Source organism: Nicotiana tomentosiformis, chromosome 7, assembly GCF_000390325.3.
Source record: "Nicotiana tomentosiformis chromosome 7, ASM39032v3, whole genome shotgun sequence".
Lineage (NCBI taxonomy): Eukaryota > Viridiplantae > Streptophyta > Magnoliopsida > Solanales > Solanaceae > Nicotiana > Nicotiana tomentosiformis.
Genome location: NC_090818.1, coordinates 18,722,290 through 18,744,849, shown reverse-complemented (window position 1 = coordinate 18,744,849; position 22,560 = coordinate 18,722,290). Strand labels below are relative to the sequence as shown.

General features: G+C 38.5%; 1 protein-coding gene across 2 annotated transcripts; it reads right to left on the bottom strand.

The window, feature by feature from the left end:
* Positions 1-9,857: 9,857 nt before the first annotated feature.
* Positions 9,858-13,759, bottom strand: LOC104093557 (beta-amylase). 2 transcript variants are annotated; one of them, XM_070181362.1, is made up of 8 exons: positions 13,632-13,759; positions 12,177-12,242; positions 11,680-12,078; positions 11,416-11,580; positions 11,066-11,333; positions 10,756-10,961; positions 10,397-10,636; positions 9,858-10,287 (listed from the first exon to the last, which is right to left on the bottom strand). In XM_070181362.1, the coding sequence occupies exons 2-8, from the start codon at positions 12,183-12,185 to the stop codon at positions 10,096-10,098; spliced, it is 1,479 nt and encodes a 492-aa protein (XP_070037463.1). In that variant the 5' UTR covers positions 12,186-12,242; positions 13,632-13,759; the 3' UTR covers positions 9,858-10,095. The 2 variants fall into 2 exon arrangements, with proteins under 2 accessions (XP_070037463.1, XP_070037462.1); XM_070181361.1 differs by lacking the exon at positions 13,632-13,759 and adding an exon at positions 13,183-13,571.
* Between the last annotated feature and the right edge of the window lie 8,801 nt (positions 13,760-22,560).

Below are 22,560 nucleotides of genomic sequence, written 5' to 3'. Positions count from 1 at the left end.
AAAGGTTTTTAAAGTTTGTAATTTTGGGTCACTTTTGGTCTTAAACCAAAAAATTTAGAGAAGTTTTCGGAACTGCAACACTAAGAAAACTAAATAATAGAAAATACAAATTCTTATATTACATTTCATATAACTATCGGTTACCAGATATATCAAAGAAGATCTCCATCTACCTTTATTTGTGCGAAACTTAATAAATTGAATTAACAGGACCCGAAAATTTTGGCATACTTTAAGTAATTAGGAATATTAGCAGTTAATATATCCAACTCCCCTCCCCCAACCGAAAAAAACTCCGTCTTCTCCCATTGACAGCTTCATCTCCATGTTTTCTAACAGTAAAACTTCAATTTCAGATTTAAAATCTTCCATTCTCTATACCATTTTGACCTCTGCCATCAAAGAAATTCAAATTTCTCGAAGGGTACTTTCTGAAACACTTCTCTGCATAAAAATATAACTGAAGATCTATAATATTAACGCTTATTTATCATAATTATCATGAAAGAGATACTTAAGGTATGTACGTAATATATATATACACACACACGTTTAGACAATACAAAAGAAACCATTAATATATATATATATATATTATTATTATTATTATTAAAATATAAAAGAGAACACATTATATATATATATATATATATATATATATATATATATATATATATATATATAAATTATTAATAATACATGGTTTTCGCTGATGAAGAAGCAAACTTGGGAAGAAGCCTTAGGCTAGGGGGGAGGGGAGCCTTGGCTATGCTTGGATGGTGTATAGGGTTCATATCAAAAGAGAAAAAAGAAATCTTGTAAAATTTAAAAATTGAAAAGGCATGTTTTAGGTGAGAGAGAATCTCAAGAGTGATATATTAGGATACTTTTTAGGTGAGAGAATCTCAATAGAGATATATTAGGGATATGAAAAGTTGTAGATTTTAAAAAAATTGTATGTATGTAATTTTTTAAAAGGTGTTGTAACTTATTTAAATAAGTTATAAATAAGTTGTATTCTGTGTAAATTCCTCAAAAATTTAAGGGAAAAAAAACGGAAATAGACAACCCGCTAGTATTTACAACTCCGCCTAGCCCTAAAACTAGTCTATAAAAAATAACCCTAAAATGGTATAGCCATCAATTAGATCCTCGATAAAATCCCTGTACAACAACAAATAAGGCGAAATATTCTCTCACGATATGGAGAGTGAACTGAAGATAGACCAATTAATAGGGAAATAGGGAGTGGGACCTAGCCCTATTATTTGCCTCTCTTTTTTTTGCATGGATAATTTAAAGATAACACTGTTTAATTTATGTGAACGGGAGCCTTGGCGTAATTAGTAAAGTTGTTGTCATGTAACCAGGAGGTCACGGGTTCGAGCCGTGGAAATAGCCTCTTGCAGAAATACAGGGTAAGGCTGTGTACAATAGACCCTTGTGGTTCGACCCTTCCCCGGACCCCACGGATAGCGGGAGCTTAGTGCACCGAGCTGCCTTTTACTGTTTAATTCATGTATATAATAGTGTACAAATTAAAGTTCAATCGAGCTTATTCATTATTCACTATCATTGAATAATGAATGTATAATATATGTATAACTTTATAGAATTGGTAGAATAGGTGTATAAATGATATATATATATATACATATAAATGATATATATATATATATATATATAATCCAGATCTAGCACACTACACAATTAATGGAAATTCTTCTTTTCTCTTTCATTTCTATCTTCTTCTTCCCCAAATAACTTCATGGTATCAGAGCTTCTTTGACTCAAGAAGTTGAAGTTTTCGATATCTCTTCCGTAACTCTATCTCTTCTCAATTCTCAAAGTCTGGTTTCTTCTGAAATGTTCTGTGTTTGCAATTCTGTCAAAAATTCTACAATTCATAACCTGTGAATTGACAATCTCGAAATTCTTGAAGCAAGAAGCAACAGAAAATGGAATCAATCGATGAACAAGTGAATCTGAATACTGGGAATCAAAGCCAAACTGCAACTGAAAATCAGGTGCCTGGGATCGAATACAATCACCCATTATTTTTTTCTCCTGCTGATGTTAGTGGAATTCAGATCATATCGTTTTAGCTTACGGGTATTGAAACTATTCTATTTGGAATCGATCTATACGTGTTGCTCTTTTAGGAAGAAACAAGTTAGGAATGGTACATGGCACACGCAACAAAGAAAATTTTTCAGATTCAATGTGGAATCACTAGAAAAGAGTGAATGTCATTGTGTTATCTTGGCTGATGAACTCAGTAGCTAAAGGTCTTCTTGGAGGCATCATGTATGCCTCGAGTGCACAAACTGTGTAGGAAGATTTGTGAGAAAGGTTTAATAATATAGATGGCTCAAAAACATTTAATTTGCATAAAGAAATAGTCACTCTATCTCAAGGTTCTGCATCTGTTTTTCTGTATTTTTCTAAACTCAAAGATCTTTGGGAAGAATTTGAAGCCTTGGTTCCTTCTCCTGGTTGTGATTGTCCTAAGTTGTGGGAGTTTGCTAACTTACAAAAATTAATGTTATACCAATTTTTGATGGGACTTAATGAGTCCTACTCTCAAGCAAGAAGTCAAATCTTGATGAAAATACCCATGCCTACTATTAACCAAGCATATCCTTTGATTGTGAGTGATGAAAGTCAAAGATCCATATCAGCAAATTTTGGAATTTTAGGAGTTAATCCAGTTGGAAATTTTGACATTGCCTTGTATACCAGAACTTGTGGGGGCGGTAAGAATCATAGGCTCAAAAGGAACATCAATGTTCATGTTCAATTTTGTGAATACTGCAAAATAAAGGGTCACACCAAAGAAAACGGTTACAAGTTAGTGAGATATCCTCAGGATTTTAGGCAGAAGAAGAAGGGATATAATGCAACTCATAATGCCAATGTTTTAGCTGAAAGTAACAGTAATTTTGTTGCACCTATGTTCAACTATGGTCAAAATTCAAAAACAATGGACATGTCTGCTAATGAAAGTCAGTATGATCAGTTGGGAAACTATAGTGAGAGAGTGAAAGCTCTTACAAATCAGTTGGAAAATTATGCCTTTACAAAGGAGCAATATGATCAGATTGTTCATCTGTTTAACAAAGGAGGGACTCCAGCACCTACTGCTAGTATAGATTCAGCTGCAAATGCAACAAGTGCTGACACAACATTTTTGGTTTCAAATGGCTCATAAGAATGGATTATAGATACATGTACCACAAATCACACGGTATCTGATTCTAACCTTCTCAACAAATCTACAATAGTATATATTACTAATCCTAAGAAAGTTCTTCTGCCAAATGGTGATGTATCTCTAGTTACTCACACAGGAGCAAGTTCAATTTCTGCTAAGAGTACTGTAACTAATGTATTCCATGTGCCTTAGTTTAAGTATAATTTCCTTTCAGTTTCCAAAATGACAAAAGAACTACAATGTGCAACAACATTCTTTCCTGATTTTTGTATTTTTCAGGATCTCTTCACTGGGAAGGTGAGGGAGATTGGTAAAGAAGAAAGAGGATTATATATCTTGTTAACTAAACTTGCAAGGAACAACAATAGGGATGTGTGTGCTGCTAAGGAACTGACAACAAGTGAGGCTAATAAAATCAATGTGGAGCTGTGGCATCAAAGATTTGGACATGTGTCTATACTAGTACTCAAGAGAATACTTTCTGTTAGTCTACAAAGTATTAAGCACAAAGTAGATAAATGTACAATCTGCCCTTATGCTAAGCAAACTAGAATTCAATTTCCAACTAGTAGTATAAGAAGTATTTGTTGTTTTGATATGATTCATGTAGACCTATGGGGTCCATACAGAGTAGCTACTTTTGATGGTAACAAGTACTTTCTCATTATAGTGGATGATTACAATAGAATGACTTGGGTTTTCTTGCTTAAGCAAAAGTCAGATATTTTCCTATATTGTATCATATCTTCAGATTTGTAAAGACTCAGTTCAATAAAACTATCAAGGTTATCAGAATAGATAATGACGCAGAGTTTGTGAATTCAATTTGTGCATGCTTATTTAAAAATCTGGGAATGATACATCAAAGAACTTGTGCTTACACCCTCAACAGAATGGGGTAGCTGAAAGAAAACACAGACACATTTTAGAAGTAACAAGAGATATAAGACTGCAAGCACATATCCCTATCAGATTTTGGGGTCATTGCATCCTTGCTTCAGTATATTTGATTTACAGATTACCTAGTTCAGTAATTGAAAACTTATCTCCCTATGAAAGGCTACACAAAAGAAAACCTTCACTGAAACATTTAAGAGTGTTAGGGTGTCTGTGCTTTGCAAAAATTATACAAGAACAGGATAAGTTGATGCCTAGATCAAAGAAGTCTGTTCATATGAGATATTCAGAAGTGCACAAAGGCTATATACTATATGATCTAGACAACATATCATCTTTTGTCAACAGAGATGTCATATTCAGAGAAGACATCTTCCCATTCAAAGGAACACTTCCATCTGTGACACCTCTATTTGTAGATATTACACCATCTACAGGCTCTTATATAGATGATACTAACATTGTATTTGAAACTAGCGCAGGTCAACAGACTAACAATCACATTAATGTAGGTAACTCTGAAGCACCAACAATAACTCAAACATCACCAGTTGATAACACAGAAGGACACCATGATATTCAGTAACACAATGCTTTTATTGATCATCAGATGTCTATTGAAGGAGAAATTCAGGTACATCAGAATACTCAAAATGTATCAACTAGAACACTGACTAGAGGTCAATCCAATACACAACAACTTCCAGTAAGAAAGTCTAACAGAGATAAACAACCACCAGCTTGGATGAAAGATTTTGTGTCATTAAATATTCATCAAGAGGTGCCCTATGCTTTGAACAAATACATAGGATATGATCACCTATCTCCAAAATGCCAAGCCTTTATTGCAGCTTTCTCTTCTACCACTGAGCCTACTACATATGTTGAAGCTAGTAAAGATCCTAGATAGATAGCAGCAATGCAAGAAGAAATAAAGGCATTAGAAAGCAATAACACCTGGACATTAATCAAACTACCCGAAGGAAAGAAACCTATAGGCTGTAAATAGATATACAAAATAAAATATCAAGCTTCAGGAGAGATAGAAAGATTTAAGGCTAGGTTTGTAGCCAAAGGTTATAGCCAACAAGAAGGGATTGACTATCAAGAAATATTTTCACCTATGATAAAAATGGTAACTGTTAGAACAATACTGGCACCGGCAACTGCTAGACAATGGCATATACATCAAATGGATGTATATAATGCCTTTCTTCAAGGTGATTTACTTGATGAAATATATATGGATTTACCTCATGGATTTGGAAGCCAGGGGGAGAAGATGGTATGCAGACTTACCAAATCCTTGTATGGATTAAAGCAAGCCCCAAGACAATGAAATGTAAAACTATTTGAAGCTCTTATAAAATTACAGTTCAAGCAAAGTCAGTATGATCATTCATTATATATAAAAAGGACAACTGAAGGTATGGTACTGGTTTTAATATATGTTGATGACATGTTACTTACTGGTGACAATTTGAAATTTATTCAAGACACCGATAATTCCCTGCAGAACATTTTCAAAATGAAAAATCTGGGGGGGAGTTAAGGTATTTTCGGGGCTTAAAATTTGCTAGATCCGGTGAGGGTATTGTTATGCATCAGAGGACATATGCATCGGAACTTATTGCAGAAGTAGGATTAACAACATCTAAACCAACAGCTACACCAATTGATACAAATGAGAAGCTTACAACTAAGCAGTATGATGAAAAATCAGAAGCAGATCCCACTGTTGATCAGGCTGCCTATCAGAGGTTAATAGGAAAACTTCTATACTTGACTGTAACAAGACCAGATATATCATTTGGAGTCCAGACTCTAAGCCAATTTTTTCAACAACCAAAAAAGTCTCTAATGGAAGCAATATTAAGAATTGTGAAGTATGTTAAAAATAGTCCAGGTCAAGGTATTCTACTATCTAGTCATCACAACAACATTGTCACTGCATATTGTGATGCAGACTGGGCAGCTAGTCCAGTTACTGATTTTCTAATCAAGGTGGGCAACTCCTTAGTTTCCTGGAAATCCAAGAAATAAACTACTATTTCTTGAAGCTCAGGCGAGGCAGAATACAGAAGTTTAACTGCAACTGTGGCAGAATTAACATGGTTACTAGGAATGCTGAAAGAGATTGATGCTGAAGTCAACCTACCAGTTGACATATTTACTGACAGCAAAGCAGCTATCCAACAAGGACTAGTCAACACAAAATATATCTCCACAAATGGTCAACCAGCAAACTTGCTAACAAAAGGTTTAAGTAAGGTTCAACATTTATATTTGAGCTCCAAGTTAGGTGTGTTTGACATTTTTACACCACCTAACTCGAGGGGGATTGTTAAATAATATAAGGGCATAAATGTCATTGTCCATAAGTTAGTTAAGTAGTTAAGTTGTTAAGTAGGTAGTTAGGAGTTAGTTAAGCTAATCTCTATATATATGTAATCCAGATCTAGCACACTACACAATTAATGAGAATTCTTCTTTTCTCTTTCATTTCTATCTTCTTCTTCCCCAAATAACTTCAGAACGGGTACCGTATCTCCTACAATATCTTATATTAGGGAATTTTAAATAATCCCTACAATTTTACCTACGTAATTGGCTAAAACCAGTAATACATATGTGGACAACGATTAAAATGAGTTATAAAAATTAAAGAGATTTATTTTAAGTTTATAGCTAATATGGGATGCTAATCCAGTTAATTATTCAAAATTTGATGGTGGGCTAATGTCACAGGGCCAAATTTTTCGCAAGATGACACTGGGCGGCAGCAACCTGACACTCAAATTACTCAGTATTTTCCAACACTTAGCTAACTTTTTAACAAGTCCGGCCTTAAACAAAATTCGGCAACAACATAAAAGAGAACACAATCAAGTACGGAAAAATCCCTACCTTTGTATTAATATGAAAATATACAAAGGAACCCTCACTTTGCTATGAATACAAGTCGTTCATAGCCCACTTCGACCAGCTAAGATCACAAGTCGATCTTGTCACACTAAGACCTACCCAATGACTAGCCTTAGCCCGCTTTTGAAACACTCAGAAACCCTCACGTTTCTTTCTTGTTTCCCACTTTACTATGAACACAAGTCGTTCACAGCCCATTTCGTCTAGCAAAGATCATAAGTCGATCTTGCACACTAAGACCTACCCAATACCCAGCCTTAGCTCCCTTTTGAAATACTTAGAAACCCTCACGTTTCTCTCTTGTTTCTCACTTGGAAGTCTCACAACTGAACTTCCTTTTGAAGACACTCTTCTTCTTTGAAGACACTCTTCTTCTATGAAGACCCTCTTCTTACTTCTCTCTTGTTGAATTTCACAAGAAATTCCCACCTATTTATAAGTATAGGTGCTGCCACTGGCAGATTTGAAGGGGTAACTTACAAAGGGACAATTCATTCTAGTGCTTGTCCCACTTCAAGTACTAAATCAGCACTTAACCACTTAATGGGGTATTACCCACGAAATGGCCCTCATAAGCATGTATTGTGGAGCACTTGGCCCTGTTTTGTGGAGCACTTTGCTCTTTGGTGGAGCACTAGTCCCACCTTCCACTGAAACCTGCCTTGTACACAGCTTTGCTAAATCTGTCCTAATTTATAGTTGACATCCCCAACTACTTAGGCCATTTTCCACACGAAATGATATTACATACGAGCATTAAATAGACATGGATACAAGTCATTACAAAAATACAAGGGCCCACTGCTTTTGGCAAGTGTACTGCATGTGCCCCTTTTCTTGGCCCGCTATTGCATGTCCAAGACTAGCATTACACCCATCCTTGGCTGATTTTGACATTGCTCTGCGCCAATGCCTTGTCCGCAACTTGCTGCCCATGATTTTGCCGCACACGCCCGACACTCTTGTCGCCCGCACATTGCCTTAGCCGCATTTCTGCCTTGTCTTTGTCAACATTTGTATCACCCGGGCCATTGCTTGAATTTTGTTTCACATAGCTTTGCCTTAGATATTGAAACCCTTTGCCAACATTTCGCACCATTTTGATTTAGCTTAACTTGTACTTGGCGCTCCAACAATCCTAATCGCCCTTACCTCTGATTTTGGCGCTCATGCCGTGCCATGCCGCCTCAACTTGCCCACACTGCCTCATCAAGCCTTTGCCAAGCTTGTCTTGCCTGTCCCAAGACCTTGGCCAATACTTATTCTCCTGACAATGTTTCTCGTCCATTGTCCCGCATGATCGTTTTGCTCCCGCATGGGCCAATGGCAATGGCATCACGCCCCAATCCTTGCCATAACAGCGCCACGCCCGATTCAAAGAGTTAGGCCCCTAACAACTAACCACATGCGGTTCATGTCAAAACAGAACAAACATTTCCATCTTTTTTTCTGCCGTGTAGTCCGATTCTACGGCAACAATGACAAACCCAGTGCAGTCCTACAAGTAGGGTCTAGGGACCATAAAGTCCGACTCTCTTTCAAAAAATAAAATAAAATAATACCTCAAGAGATGAATGGTTTAGCTCAGTTATTACCTACTAGTGTTATTGCATATCTAGCTAGTAATGTAGAGAGAATGGAGTCTCAATGGGGAAAGTACACAATAACTTGTTAACTTTACAAGGCCTGTCTCCTGATCAAACTCAAATCCCAACCTTGCAAGTTCAGTTGATCAGTATAACAATATTGTCAAGATAGGGCTAAATGCTACCTTAATGGTGAGCCAATCATAAGTTATTCAATAAGTCGAATCTTTAGTATTCTTTTATTTATTACTTATGTCTACCGTGTAGGTTGAAGGTAGGGAGTAAGATCTGCGTACACACTACCCTCTCAGACCTCACTTGTAGGAATTCGCTGGGTTTGTTGTTGTTGTATGTCTTATAATGTCTACCATGTAGACATGAAATCCTTACTCATTCTTACTAAGAAACTAAAAGAAGTCTAATGAAAAAATGCATATGAATTAGTTCGAAGAAAGCAATCAGAATCTTGGATAGAGACATGTGATATTTTAGTAGGTAAATTAAAACCTCAATTGTGAAAGGATCGTTATATGCTCTGGAGATAAATTGTTATGAGGTATACTTTAAGGCCAGGGGTTCATTTGCTTGACTTGTACTGACGAGATATTAACTCAACTAGAATTGAATAAAAAGCGGTTGAATTAGCCAATTTCTTCCATGTACCAATCAGAATTTCGTGCACATTGTCCTTTCCATGACGTGCTAGAGAAAGTTTGGTTTCTAGGAGTGCTGTGTAGCAGACTTGTAGGAATGGCCTTTATTAGAAGGGATGTGAGGTGATTTCTATCATACATGGAATGGATCTAAGGACATAATTCCCTCTCTTTTGTCATATTCAGTTGTTCTTCATTTACACAGTACCAGAACTAACTTACAAGTTACAAGTATAGCTTTCGAGCATTTCGAGCTTTACATTATTTCACTAAACATACCAAGATTCCCAAGTCAAATTTTGGTCATATTTTCAGCCAAAGTCTATATATCAGGAATTAGGATCAGAATAATGATTTCCTTAAGTTATCACCTGATGTTTCTTTCACTTCAGTTTTCTTGTTATTTTGCTGGTGTTTTTGCCTGGTGCTACTGCTTTTCTTCATCTTTCTTTGAACCAAGGTTCTATCGAGAACCACCTCTCTACTTTCTCTAGATAGGGGTAAGGTTTGCGTACCACTTGCGGGATTACACTTGATTTATTATTGTTGTTGTTGTTTCAACATTACTACACATATCTGACATGAGATAAATGATAATTTCATCCTTATATAAATATAAGACAGACGTATAGATTTTCATACTAGCATGTATGAGATTTTTTCTTTCTGAGATTTAATGTGAAGTACATATAGACATAAAAGTGTCCTACATATCTTTACATTCAAATTTACATATACATATAGATCCAAAATGTGATTTTCCCCGCATGTGAATTTCGGCAACTCAAGAATAATGAGTCTTTTCATGGCAAAATAGGTGTCAGTTAGAGAGAAAGAACTTGTTAAGCAGCCTATCCCAGTATTCAGCCAATATACCGCCAATTCTTGCATCTGTCTGTTCATCCCATGGGAATGGTTTTGTTCGTTGGGTTGCTGTTACAAGTTCATCCATTGAAATCTCCCTTTTTGATCTGCTCAGTGGAGCTGGTTTTTCATATTCTGGACAGTAATCCTGTAAAAGACAGCAATCACAAGAATTAGAAACTCAAACTTTTCTAAAGCACCAACTCCCACCCCTCATACCATTTTTCTGACAAAAAATTAGTTAGGAGGCTACTTACCAGATCGGCATGCATTTTCTTGACAAATGTTTTAAAGGTATTGAAGTTCCTCTTTTGAAGGAGTTTGTCTGATAATCGAAGGTAAGTCAGCCCAGCCATCTTTAGTTTTGGTGGACCACTTTTGTTGATACCATTTGGCCTAGCATTGAGAAGGATTTGGTTGTAGGCGTAGCCATCATATCTTGAAAGTGCATTCTCACCTGCTACATCAATGTTCTCTTTCCAGCCAACACTCAAAACCTGTACATAATCAGGTAAAGTGTAAAGGTCAAGTCATAGTTTGTCCAAGATCTACACTGGACAGAGAGTTGGCAAACAACGACGTTCGTGTTAGAAAAGCCTTGAGTTTCTAATCTAACCTGTTGAACTAACTCTTGAGGACCAGACTTAGCATAAGCTGGCTGTTCTGAATTCCTCATCTCAAGGCAAGTGAAATTCAAGGTACCATGGTGCCTTGACATCATCCTCGCTATTGGTCGATATCCATCCCGATTGTCCAAATTATAATATCCTGATGTTAGCTCTGCAGCATGGCTGGCATCTTTGTACCACCAGTGAATTCCAGCTACCTGCATGAGCAAAATCGACAGAAGGGAAAATTCTCTTAGCTTGCGCGGTCAAAATGGATCAGTTACATCAAGATTAAAGAATTTCTTGATGGACTAAGACTTGCTTTAGCTGATAGCTTCACTTTGCATCCCAGGAAAGCTTTGTTTGCTTCATCAAGGATCTGATCTCCATGAAGCAGTAGCTTGCTAGAGTACCAAGTCAAGAAGAACTTCCCTTTCTCTGTAAGGTACGTTCCGTTTGGTCCAAAGAATCCTGTTTTGACAGGTATATCATTATATGTTCCTGCATCATCGGGAAGATCCCACTGCGGGTAGCCTGCATTTGTCGCTGCCTCCTTGAAATCTGTTCTCATATACTTGTCGTAGCACTGCAGCATTTGATTATCAAAATGAATAAAGAATTTAGAGTCTTGAGTTACAAAAGTGGAATCAGCTTGAACCAAGTCTGACCTGAAATTCTCCAATGCCAGGGAACTTCCATCCCTGAGACTGAGTATATGACGGATATCTTAGCTCACCAGCAGGGCCAAGTCCTACCTCTATGTCTACTATGCTTCCAGCTTCCAAGAAATCAGACATATTCTCTCTGAAGCTCCTCATGTAGTCACTGTACATCTAAATGCATCAGGAATTTTAAGAAGAGTCTAAACTCAAAACTATACACGTCTGTTAGGATCTGAGGCAAAGAGTTGGATTGATCCTCCTGAGAAGTACCTGGACAGCAGTCCGACTTTCAAACAGAGGTTGGTTATCAACAGCAAGTGAGAGGCATTCCTTGTTCCTGGTACCAGCCCGATTAGTATAGAAAACATCAGGGTTGTTTTCTCCAATTGCGAGCACCCATTTGGGTATAGGAATGAAAACATCATCTCCGATATTTCCACCACATTGATGGAATGACATAATAGCTTGAATTTTGAGGCCAGTCTTTTGAACAAGTTGGAACAAGCTCCTGTAGGCAGACCAATCATATTGCCTGGGGCCATTTGCCTCAACGATCCCCCACCAGACATCCACCATGATCCCATCAACTCCGGCTGCTCTCAGCTCCTTGAACTGCTTCTCACACTTATCTTGGTTCCGAAAAACATTGTCTAGTGAAATAACATCTAACTGTTCATCACCAGCCGTAAAAAAGAAAATAGAAGATGTTAAAACTAGCATTTGCCATCAATGTAGTTTCAAGCCCAATGACAAGGTCTATGACTTACTGGAAGCATTACATAAACAGGCACATAATTGGCTGAAGGGACACTGCTAGATGTTGGACCAGTTGCCTGCATCATAAAAGAAACCAAGAGAAGTTTTTCAGTTAAATTCTTAGGAAAAGACAATATAGAGGCTGCAGCTTGGTATTCTATCTCCATTCCATTTTCCAACTTCATGGATATTTTGTTTCTCTTAACCTAGTCGTAGTATATAGCGATGAGTATTCCTGCCTAATGAACTTAATGGGGAGCATGGTCAATCAAAATTCATCTAGCCGATCCAAGCTTATTGTTTGGACTGAGACATAATTGTTGTTGTATCCACTTTTTTTCTCTCTACTTCATTAGATATCTTTCAGAAGTTGCACAATCTTAGACTAGCAGAAGATATAGCCTAGTCGAAAATCAAAATATCTAATTGCTCATTATGGATATCAAGGAATTGCTATCATTCAGGATTTTCTTCTGGTAAAGATTAGATAAGAAAAGTATAACTACAGACTCCATGACAATGACAGAAACAGAAATTTATAATTGGACTGACTTTCACTTTAACCTGCTGAGCCACCATTCATTCTCCATTACTACCGATAAATGTTACTCCCAAAATACTGCTACTGTATCTTCCATGCAAGAGTATCATTTTCTTACAAAACTACCAGAGACACATATCATAGGGGTAGACAGACTCCATGGCAAAGCCACTAGACTGAAGGGTGGTCAGTGGAACACTCTTCATCGAAAAAGTAATACCGTGTCTGTGTATATAGAAAATTATGTTGCGTATATAGCTCAAAAATTACTTTTTTACACATATATATTAAATCTTGAATACTTTAGCGAAAATCTTGATGTCGCCACTGGACAGACTACTAGTGCCAAAAAAACATCCAAAGTGCACTATCACCTCTAATTCACGGTCCACTAAACACGTAGACAAAGAGACTCAAAATTGAAGCTGCTCGCCTTCCTTTATTGAAGGAGGAAAGAACAGAGGGAATTTATTTACCTTGGTTGCTTCTGGTGCTATGGCTCGAGTAATTCCATTTTTCCGGCGATTAGTAAATGTGAGATTTTGGTGGAGAAGTTGTTTTCTAGCCAGCTTGAATTTCTTAAACATGACAAGTGACAGTTCTTGGTGTGAAAATCCCATTACCTCCGGCATAACACCTAATTTTGAAGTTCCAATGCTTGCCATGTTGATTTTTATCTAATATCAACGTAACTAATTTCCTCCTCTTTCTGGCTAAAAAAAATGGATTTATAGCATTGCAAAAGGAAACGTTAAAAATATCTAGAGTAAAGATATTCATCAAACCCTTCAATAAAATTACAAATTTTTGTGGCGTGCAATGATTTTTTATATGTGGATCCTAAAATTTGATTTTGGAGGAAATGAAGTCTTCTAGATAATATCACTAGTACTTGTAGTCGAAGACGAGAATATCGAAAACGAACCAACGGTGGTCGCGTAGAGTTTCATGTACGTGCATCTCTTGCATCAAGTCATGTTCTCTTTGGTTTCTGTCGTTTTCCCGGGCACCCTTTTTCAGCTTTTGCACCAATCATGTTCACATGAATGCAAGTGAACAAATTTCATGCCCTAACGAGTGAGAGTATTAATAATTTTTTCTATTAAATTGTTTACTTGAAAAGAAAATATCGAAAGGAGATTTCCAATTTCACCCTGATATGCGTTGGGCATTGTTGTGCTCCATTAGACCATTGCTGTCATCTTTTAACGACACATACTAACATTATTGTATGGGTCGAAATTTATGCTAAAATAATTAGGGCAATATAGCACTAAGGAATAGGTCAGTCGAGGTCGACCAGGAAACATTGAGGATTGTGATCGAGATGTCAACAACGGGCGAGATCGAACATCATTTGCGGAGGAGTTGTAACGCCTAGTTTTCAAAATGGGATATTAAACACCTGCACTATTAGGGTGTGTTAGGGGTATGTCTCATATATTTATAGAAAAAGAGACAGTGACGTAGGGCATGCGACATTCATTTGATAAGAACAGACTTTTGAGAAAAGATTCTCTCTCTTCTATAAAGATACAAACACCACATTTTCATCAACATCCTTGTTCATATTATTCCACACTTTTCCATCATATCCGAAGATAATTCGAACATTCAATGATTTATTTATCATTCATCATTGTCAAGAGTGACAATCATCTAGTTCATCCTTTATTGGGTTAACCACTTTTCCTATTTACTTAAATGTCATTTAATGTTATTTATTGTTAGTTCTCCCCCATTATTGCTCATACTTTTCAGAACAATCAACGTATGTTATAGTCAACACATTTCTAGATATGTCTAATGTTACTCACGTTTTCTGAACTCACATCTAGGAATATTATTTTTAACTAGGTTTAACCCATTATTATACAAACTCTACTCTTTTAGCTGAAAATCATACTTTTTGGTCAAACAATTTGACACCGTTTGTAGGGACTGTCTAGTTAAATTTGTAGTTTCTTCTAGATCTATAACTAACACGGATCGCTAACGTTAAAAAAAAGAGCAAGAACAAGATCTCTTTTCTTTGTATGCACAAATCCAATTTGGCATGTAACGGAGAAGAAAGGACGAGAATAATAAGTAACCTCCCAACCAACCTCGTGAACGTCATCAATGAGAGCTATGAAATAGCGGACGACGACGCAACGCCCAACGCCACCCCTAGGCGAGATGGGTCACCCCCTCCTCACTGCAGCATCAAAAAATCTCTTGGTAAGGGGTCCTCTACATCTGTGGGGGAAGAGACGCCCCTAGTTGTAAAAAAGCTCCTCGAAGCATGGCTCACCGACATGCTAGCTGGCGTCCTCAACAAGTCTTTCCGAGATGCGACTGTGGAAAATGCAAGGATTTGCACTACGCAATGGGTGAACGAACAATGTGACCAACTCCCTCCACCTCCAACAACAGGTATTACTCACAATGACAATATAGGTGATAACACTCTTGCAACTATTTTGAAAAGGATGGAGAACGGGAACTAGGAACTCCGAAATCTAATGAAAGAACACCAGGAAAGGCTCGATAAAATACCGGGCGCCCCCAAATTATTGCCGAAGAGAGACGCCGGCCAATTTGTCGAGCAGCCATACAACGACGATGCATCCCCGCATGCCATACCGAAAACCTTCAAAATATTGCCCTACCTAAAAATATATGATGGCACGACCGACCCTGAAGATCATGTGACCCACTATGTCACCGCCATGAAAGGCAACGATCTCGCCAAAGAACAAGTATCCTCCATTTTGTTGAAGAAATTCGGTAAAACCCTCACAGGAGGAGCGTTGACATGGTATTCACAACTACCTGCACGCTCAATTGAAACTTTCGAAGAGATAGTCGATAAGTTCGTAACGGCCCATGCTGGGGCCTAGAAAGCCGAGGCAAGAGTGAACGACATATTTTCTATTAAGAAATCTCCAGGAGAGGGACTAAGGGACTTCCTCGCCCGTTTTCTCTCCCCCCAAAAAGCATGTTTTGTTTACCGACGCACAAGTAAACATGAGCCGCTATCGCTCACCCGGTTGGATGTAAATCTAACGGATGGATAGGCGAGTAAGGATGACCCTACCGAACGTGTTGGAGGGGATGTCAATCGTAACCTTCTAGAACGGGCTGAGCAGGGACGGTTTGAGGGCGACTAGAAAGCTATTGAGTCAACTGATGAAGTATCGCCAAAACCGCCCTCGCCAACCCGCACTGTCCACATGATCATCAGCGACGGTGAACATGCTTCCATCAATAGCGTAAAGTTCATCACTACCCACAAGCTCAAATGATCGATCACCCGCGAACAGTACGACGAAATCGAAGAAAGTATCATCTTCGATAAGTCAGATACCAATAGTTTGGTTTTCCCTCACTATGATGCCCTTGTTATTACTTTATGAATTTTAGATACCGATATGGGACGGATTATGGTAGACGACGGGAGTGGCGCATGTATTATCTATTGTCGAGTTATTGCACAAATGAAACTCGAAGATAAGATAATACCGCATTGCATCACGCTAACTGGTTATAACAATGCAGTTGAGCGGACTTTAGGCAAAATCACGCTCTTAGTTCTGGCCGGTGGCGTCACTTTGGAAACCACATTCCACATCATAGACCAAGACATATCGTACAACGCCATAATAGGGCGGCCATGGATACACACCATAAGGGCCATCCCCTCCAGCTTATACCAAGTCATCAAATTCCCGACTCCCTAGGGATATTCAGAACACAAAGGGAATGACGCGCATCCCAAGAATGATATTGCATTGCCCTAGACTGCATGGCCACTCAACAAGCGAAAGACCAAGGAGAAGAGGCATAGCAATCAGCAGGGTCGAGGTCAATATGTGATGATAGCAGACATCATCAGAGACCCTGATATGGTCGAAGCTGTGGAATCGACCATAGAAGACCTCGACCCCGTTCAAATGGACACCAACGATCACAACAAGAAAGCTTACATCGGCTGCAAACTTCAGGAACCAGGTAAATTCCGTCAGTTCTTAACTACTAACGCAGATTTGTTTGCTTTCAACCATGCAAATATGCCGGATATCCCGAAGGAAATCACCATGCATAAACTGAACGTCGACCTATTCCACCCCCCGGTGAGGTAGGTTAAGCGTAAGTTCAACTCCGTGATTAATGACGCAGTACGAGAAAAGGTGGAGAAACTATTGGAAAATGGCTCCATCAGGGAGTCAAAGTATCCCCAATAGGTTGCCAACATGGTGATGGTGAAAAGGAAGAATGGGAAATGGAGGATGTGGGTGGATTTTATAGATTTGAACAAAGCATGCCCCAAGGATTCGGTGACATTACTCCATATCGACCAACTCATCGACTCAACGGTCGGGCATGAATTATTGAGCTTCTTGAAAGCCTATTCAGGCTACAATCAAATCCTCATGGAAGAAGAAGATGAGGAGAAAACCACATTCATCACTTACCAGGGGACGTATTGCTACAAGGTCATGCCCTTTGGGCTAAAAAATGCAGGAGCAACTTACCAAAGGTTGGTGACGAGGATCTTTAAAGACCAGCTCGGCAAAACAATGGAAGTCTACATAGATAACATGCTAGTCAAGTCCAAAAGTAAAGAAGATCACATCGACCATCTGGGAGAAGCCTTCGACATACTCAGATGATACGGTGTGGCCTCGAGAAAATTTCTGGGTTTCCTGGTATCACAACGAGTAATCGAGGTCAATCCTGATCAAATCAAAGCCATAGAGGGGATACCAGAACACTTGACCACCAAAAAACATGTTTAGAGCTTGACAAGCCGTATCGCCGCCCCTTCGAGATTCATCTCACGGTCATCAGACAGATGTCAAAGATTCTTCGGCGTACTCAAAAAGGATAACAGCCTCCAATGGACTTTTGAGTATGTCCAGGCCCTGAAGGAGTTGAAAGAATACTTGTCATCACCACCACTACTTTCAAAGCCGGAGCCAGGGGGATGTCTCCTCATTTACCTTGCTGTATCCAAAGTAGTTGTAAGCATAGTCATGGTTCGAGAAAATAAAGTTACGTAGTCTCTCATCTATTACATTAGCAAAACACTAGCCGATGCCGAGACAAGGTACCCTCACTTAGAAAAATTAGACCTGGCCTTAATCGTAGCTTCACGAAAGCTTAGAAAATATTTCCAATGCCACCCATTCTCGGTCGTCACGACTTTCCCCCTAAGGAGAATTTGCATAAACCCGAGTTGTCCGGAAGGTTGGCCAAATGGGCCATCGAACTGAGCGAGCATGATATCACATATCAACTGCGAACGGCGATAAAGTCGCAAGTTCTCGCTGACTTTGTCGTCGAATTCAGCGCAAAAGTAATGCCCGAAGTTGAAAGAGAAGCCGCCCACACTTCTCCCCAAACACAAGACCTATGGGTCCTATACACCGACGATGCGTCTAACGCGTCAGGTTCTGGACTGGGACTCGTACTTGAAGTCCCAACTGGCAAAGTGATTCGCTAGTCCATAAGGTGCCTAGATATGACTAACAACGAGGATGAGTATGAGGCCGTAATTGCAGGGTTAAGGCTGACACTCAAATATTGAGCAAAATGGTCAAGAGTACGCTGCGATTCCCAACTCATAGTCAACCAAGTCATAGGGACTTTCCAAATCAAGGAACAAAGGTTACAGAAATATCAGACCGGAATCTGCAAGTTGCTGCTCGAGTTCGTTGAATGCCATCTCGACCAAATCCCACGAGCACAGAACGCTAAGGCAGACGGCCTCGCCAAACTAGCTGCAACCACCCAAAACATTGCAACTGGAGACAGAAGTACAGTCCACCTTCTCAACTCGTCGATAGAAAAAATCGAGGTAAGAAACATAAACCTGACTTGGGACTGGCGCAATCGTATTGTTATATACTTGCAGGATAGCGTACTCCTAGATGATTAAAAAAGAGGCCAAGAAACTGAGAATGCAAGCAGCCATGTACAACATCATCCACAACGACCTATATAAGAGAATGTATGGCGGCTCTCTAGCGAAATGCTTGGGCCCAAATCAGACACGGCGCGTCCTCGAAGAGGTCTACGAAGGCCATTTTGGAGCTCATTCCGGCAATCAGGATTTGGTCAGATGCCTTATACGAGTAGGGTACTACTGGCCCACCACGAAAAAAGAGGTCGCAGACTTCGTGAGAAAATGCGAGCAATGCCAAAAGTAATCCCCAATGATTCACCAAGCAGGTGATCACCTCCACTCGGTCACCTCACCTTGGTCGTTCGTCAAATGAGGGATGGATATCGTGGGGCCTCTCTCAGGAGGGCGAGGTAACGTATGATTCCTTCTGGTTTTAACTAACTATTTTTCTAAGTGGGTGGAATAAAGAGCGTTCTCCCAAATACGTGAACAAGAAGTGATCACCTTTATATGGAAGAACATCATATGCCGATTCAGCCTCCCAAAAGAGATTAGCTACGATAACGGACCCCAATTCATAGGGAAGAAGGTCGCTAAATTTTTTGAGAAGTGGCATATCAAAAGAATAATTTCGACACCATACCACCCCACGGGCAATGGGCAAGCGGAATCCTCCAACAAGTAGATATTGAACATCATGTATTACACGCCATATTTTTGTACGTGAAAGTACGTCGTAAGCAAATTGATTTAAGCTCGGAAATGAGATCCTCTTTGAAAGTATATGAAGTGATTTAATATTGTTACACCCCGTACTTCAGACGTCACTGTCATTATAGGATTATCTAATGTAAGCTCAAAAAGGACGAAATCATTTTCCAAGAATAAGAAAGGTTTACCGAAGTCTTAAGTAAGTTAAAATAAATAAGAGACTTTTTAATAATGATTTAAATGAGTTTAAAGTCATGATATTACTATATATGATGTTTGTATATAAAATATAAAGTTTGAAAAAAATCGGATTTAAGTTGCGGAAAAATCGAGCTAAGATTTGCCTTGTAATGAGCCGTATTGAGAAAATAAATTCGTAAGCTTTTTGATGTCATTTTGGGACATATATCACACCCTAATGAAGGTATTTGAACCTAGTTTTCAACGGTCCAAATCATTTATTCATATGATATCGGGGGTAGAGAAATATGGATTTTTAAAATAGCGTCGCCAAGTCACGTCGCCGCACTTCGGAGAAACTGGCAGGTTTATAGGCCAGGTTGCGAGGCAGTTTTCTCCCAATAGATTGAGAGTTACAGGGCGATCTTTATATGAAATTAAATCCCCATGTATCTAGTTTCTAACTCTAACAAGCCGTTCATCAATACGACATTAGTGTAGACAGAGATATATATTTTTGCGAGACTGCGTAAGAAGCCCCTATGGGACCCACTTGGTTGGGGGCCGACCTTCACTTATTCTTATCTCATTTTTGGGATGAGCTTTGCTCATTTTTCATCCTCTTTCAAGCCTCACACTCTCCAAACCCTCCCAAACAGTTCCCCAAAGGCTCCAAACAAATTCCAAAGAAATACACCATAATCAAACATCAAAGTTAGCCTAAGTGAAGAAGAGAGTCTCTATGGTATTGTGATGTGATAAAGGGTGCTTGTAAGCTAAGGGAAGCTGTGGTTCGAGGTTTTCCAGATTCTTTAAAGTATGTATAACACCTTATTTCTTGGGATTAATCTTATCTATATATTAGTTAAGTTATTTGGATGAAGATTATAAGATAACACTTGAAAGGGAAAGAGATGTTGTTATCTTTTGTTGGGTTATTTTAAGGCTATATATATATATATATATATATATATATATGAATAAAAAATGGTGAAAATAACTTTATTATGATATTGTTTCTGTTGTTATGCATGTATATATATGTTGATCAAGTTAATTGATTAAAGAAACATATGAAACTTGAGATTGCAAGTGAAGATTAGCTTAAGTCACTTCTATGGTATTGTATTGACATTGAGGGATGTTATAAGCTAAATGTAACTTGGATTTCGACTTGAAGCTACTTTAGGAGGTATGTATATTGTGTTCTTGTATGTGCTTAAGGTTATCTTGACATTGATTAAGTTAAATGGATGGACTAAACATGAACTAGCGAATAAAGTTACTAATTGAGGATAATTGGAGTTGTGGATTATTTTCTTTGTTATAAATATATGGTATAAGGATATAATCATTGATGAATAACTTCATCATCATGTTAATGATACTATTAAGTTAAAGTAAGAAGTTTACAAGGGGTGATATGGGGTATACAGATTCCAATTGAAGCTTGCCGCTCGTCGTGAAATAGTTGTGACTTGTTGTTGTTAAATGGTGTCTTGTTATTGATAATTATATATTGTTGTATTACTATTTTCATTGTTGTTGGTTAATTGTATTGGAGAAGGCTCTTGTTACAGGGGAGATGCTGCCCAAATTTACATAAACAAGCTACTAGTTTAAGTTACGGACTTGGCCTTTACTCAACACTGATTTTGAATCTCCTTATGCTATGGTATATTGAGTTGAGTTATTTGAATAATTGCTTTTAAGGTATTAAGGACTCAATGGAGTTAAGGTATGTTAAGGTTATCCCTTCTTTTATTTTGGCATGATCCATACGATACAAATAAAACGAGCAAACGCGCAACTTTCATAAATGCCTCTATTCATAGAAGCACTAGGAGTGCCTATGTTGTTGATTCTCTATGTGTCTTATTATTATATCTTCTGTTCATGGGTCTAAATAAAAATACGTAAGTTGATAAAGTTTATCCAAGAGATCTTATTGACTTATTTCATTATGTATTGCATTTATTTATACATGTACATTGACCCATGACCAAATGGTGTTATATACGCGTATATTATATGTATATGGGATATGAAAAAAGGTTATGGAGTTATATATGCACCACCACCTGATCAGCTGGTCTACGTTGATGATTTCGCCCACAGAGGCCGAGATGATATGATGGGATGCCCTCAGAGGCTTGATGATGTTATGTACGCATATACCTATGCATGATGTGACATTTATATGCATATGCATGACATTATAAATGTTTCATGATTCACAGAGCTATTCAGACTTACAAGTTGAGTTCTTTACTCCATGTTTATCTTATGTCTTTTATATATTTCTTTCATGCCTTACATACTCGGTACTTTATTTGTACTGATATCCCTTTGCCTGGGGATGCTGTGTTTCATACCCGCAGGTCCCGATAGACAGGTTGAGAGTCCTCCTAGTAGGCTATCAGATCAGCGAAAGGTATTGGTGCACTCCACTTGCTCCGGAGTTGCCTATTTGGTCAGTATGATTAGAACATGTATTGATTGGTATGGCAGGCCCTTGTCCCGATCATTATGGCTTTTATGTACTCTTAGAGTCTTGTAGACATATCTCATATATATGGATACTTGTATGGCCTTGTCGGCCTATGTTTTGAGTGTACAAATGATCATGTCGTTCTTATAGGCCTGTATGTCACATGTATAAGTTTGTATTCCATGTTGGGTCATCCTATATCGAGTATTACTTTATGTTTTATTCTGGTTATATCATGACGGGCCTTCTAGCCCATTTACCCATAATGGTATGATAAGAAAGGTACATTACGTTGGTGCTCGGCTAAGTAAGGCATCGGGTGCCTGTTGCGGCCCATCGGTTTGGGTCGTGATATCATGAAGAAGAAATTCGAAGACGCCAAGGAACTATGGCCGGAAATATTACCAGAGGTATTGTGGGCCTACCTAACAATGCCAAAGACAAGCACAAGAGAGACGCCCTACTCTTTAGTTTATGGGATTGATGCAGTAATACCGGTCGAGGTATGGGAGCCCAGTCTGAGATACTCCCACGAGAGCGGACCAAAGAACGATGAAAGCAGAAGGCATGAACTCGACGAAG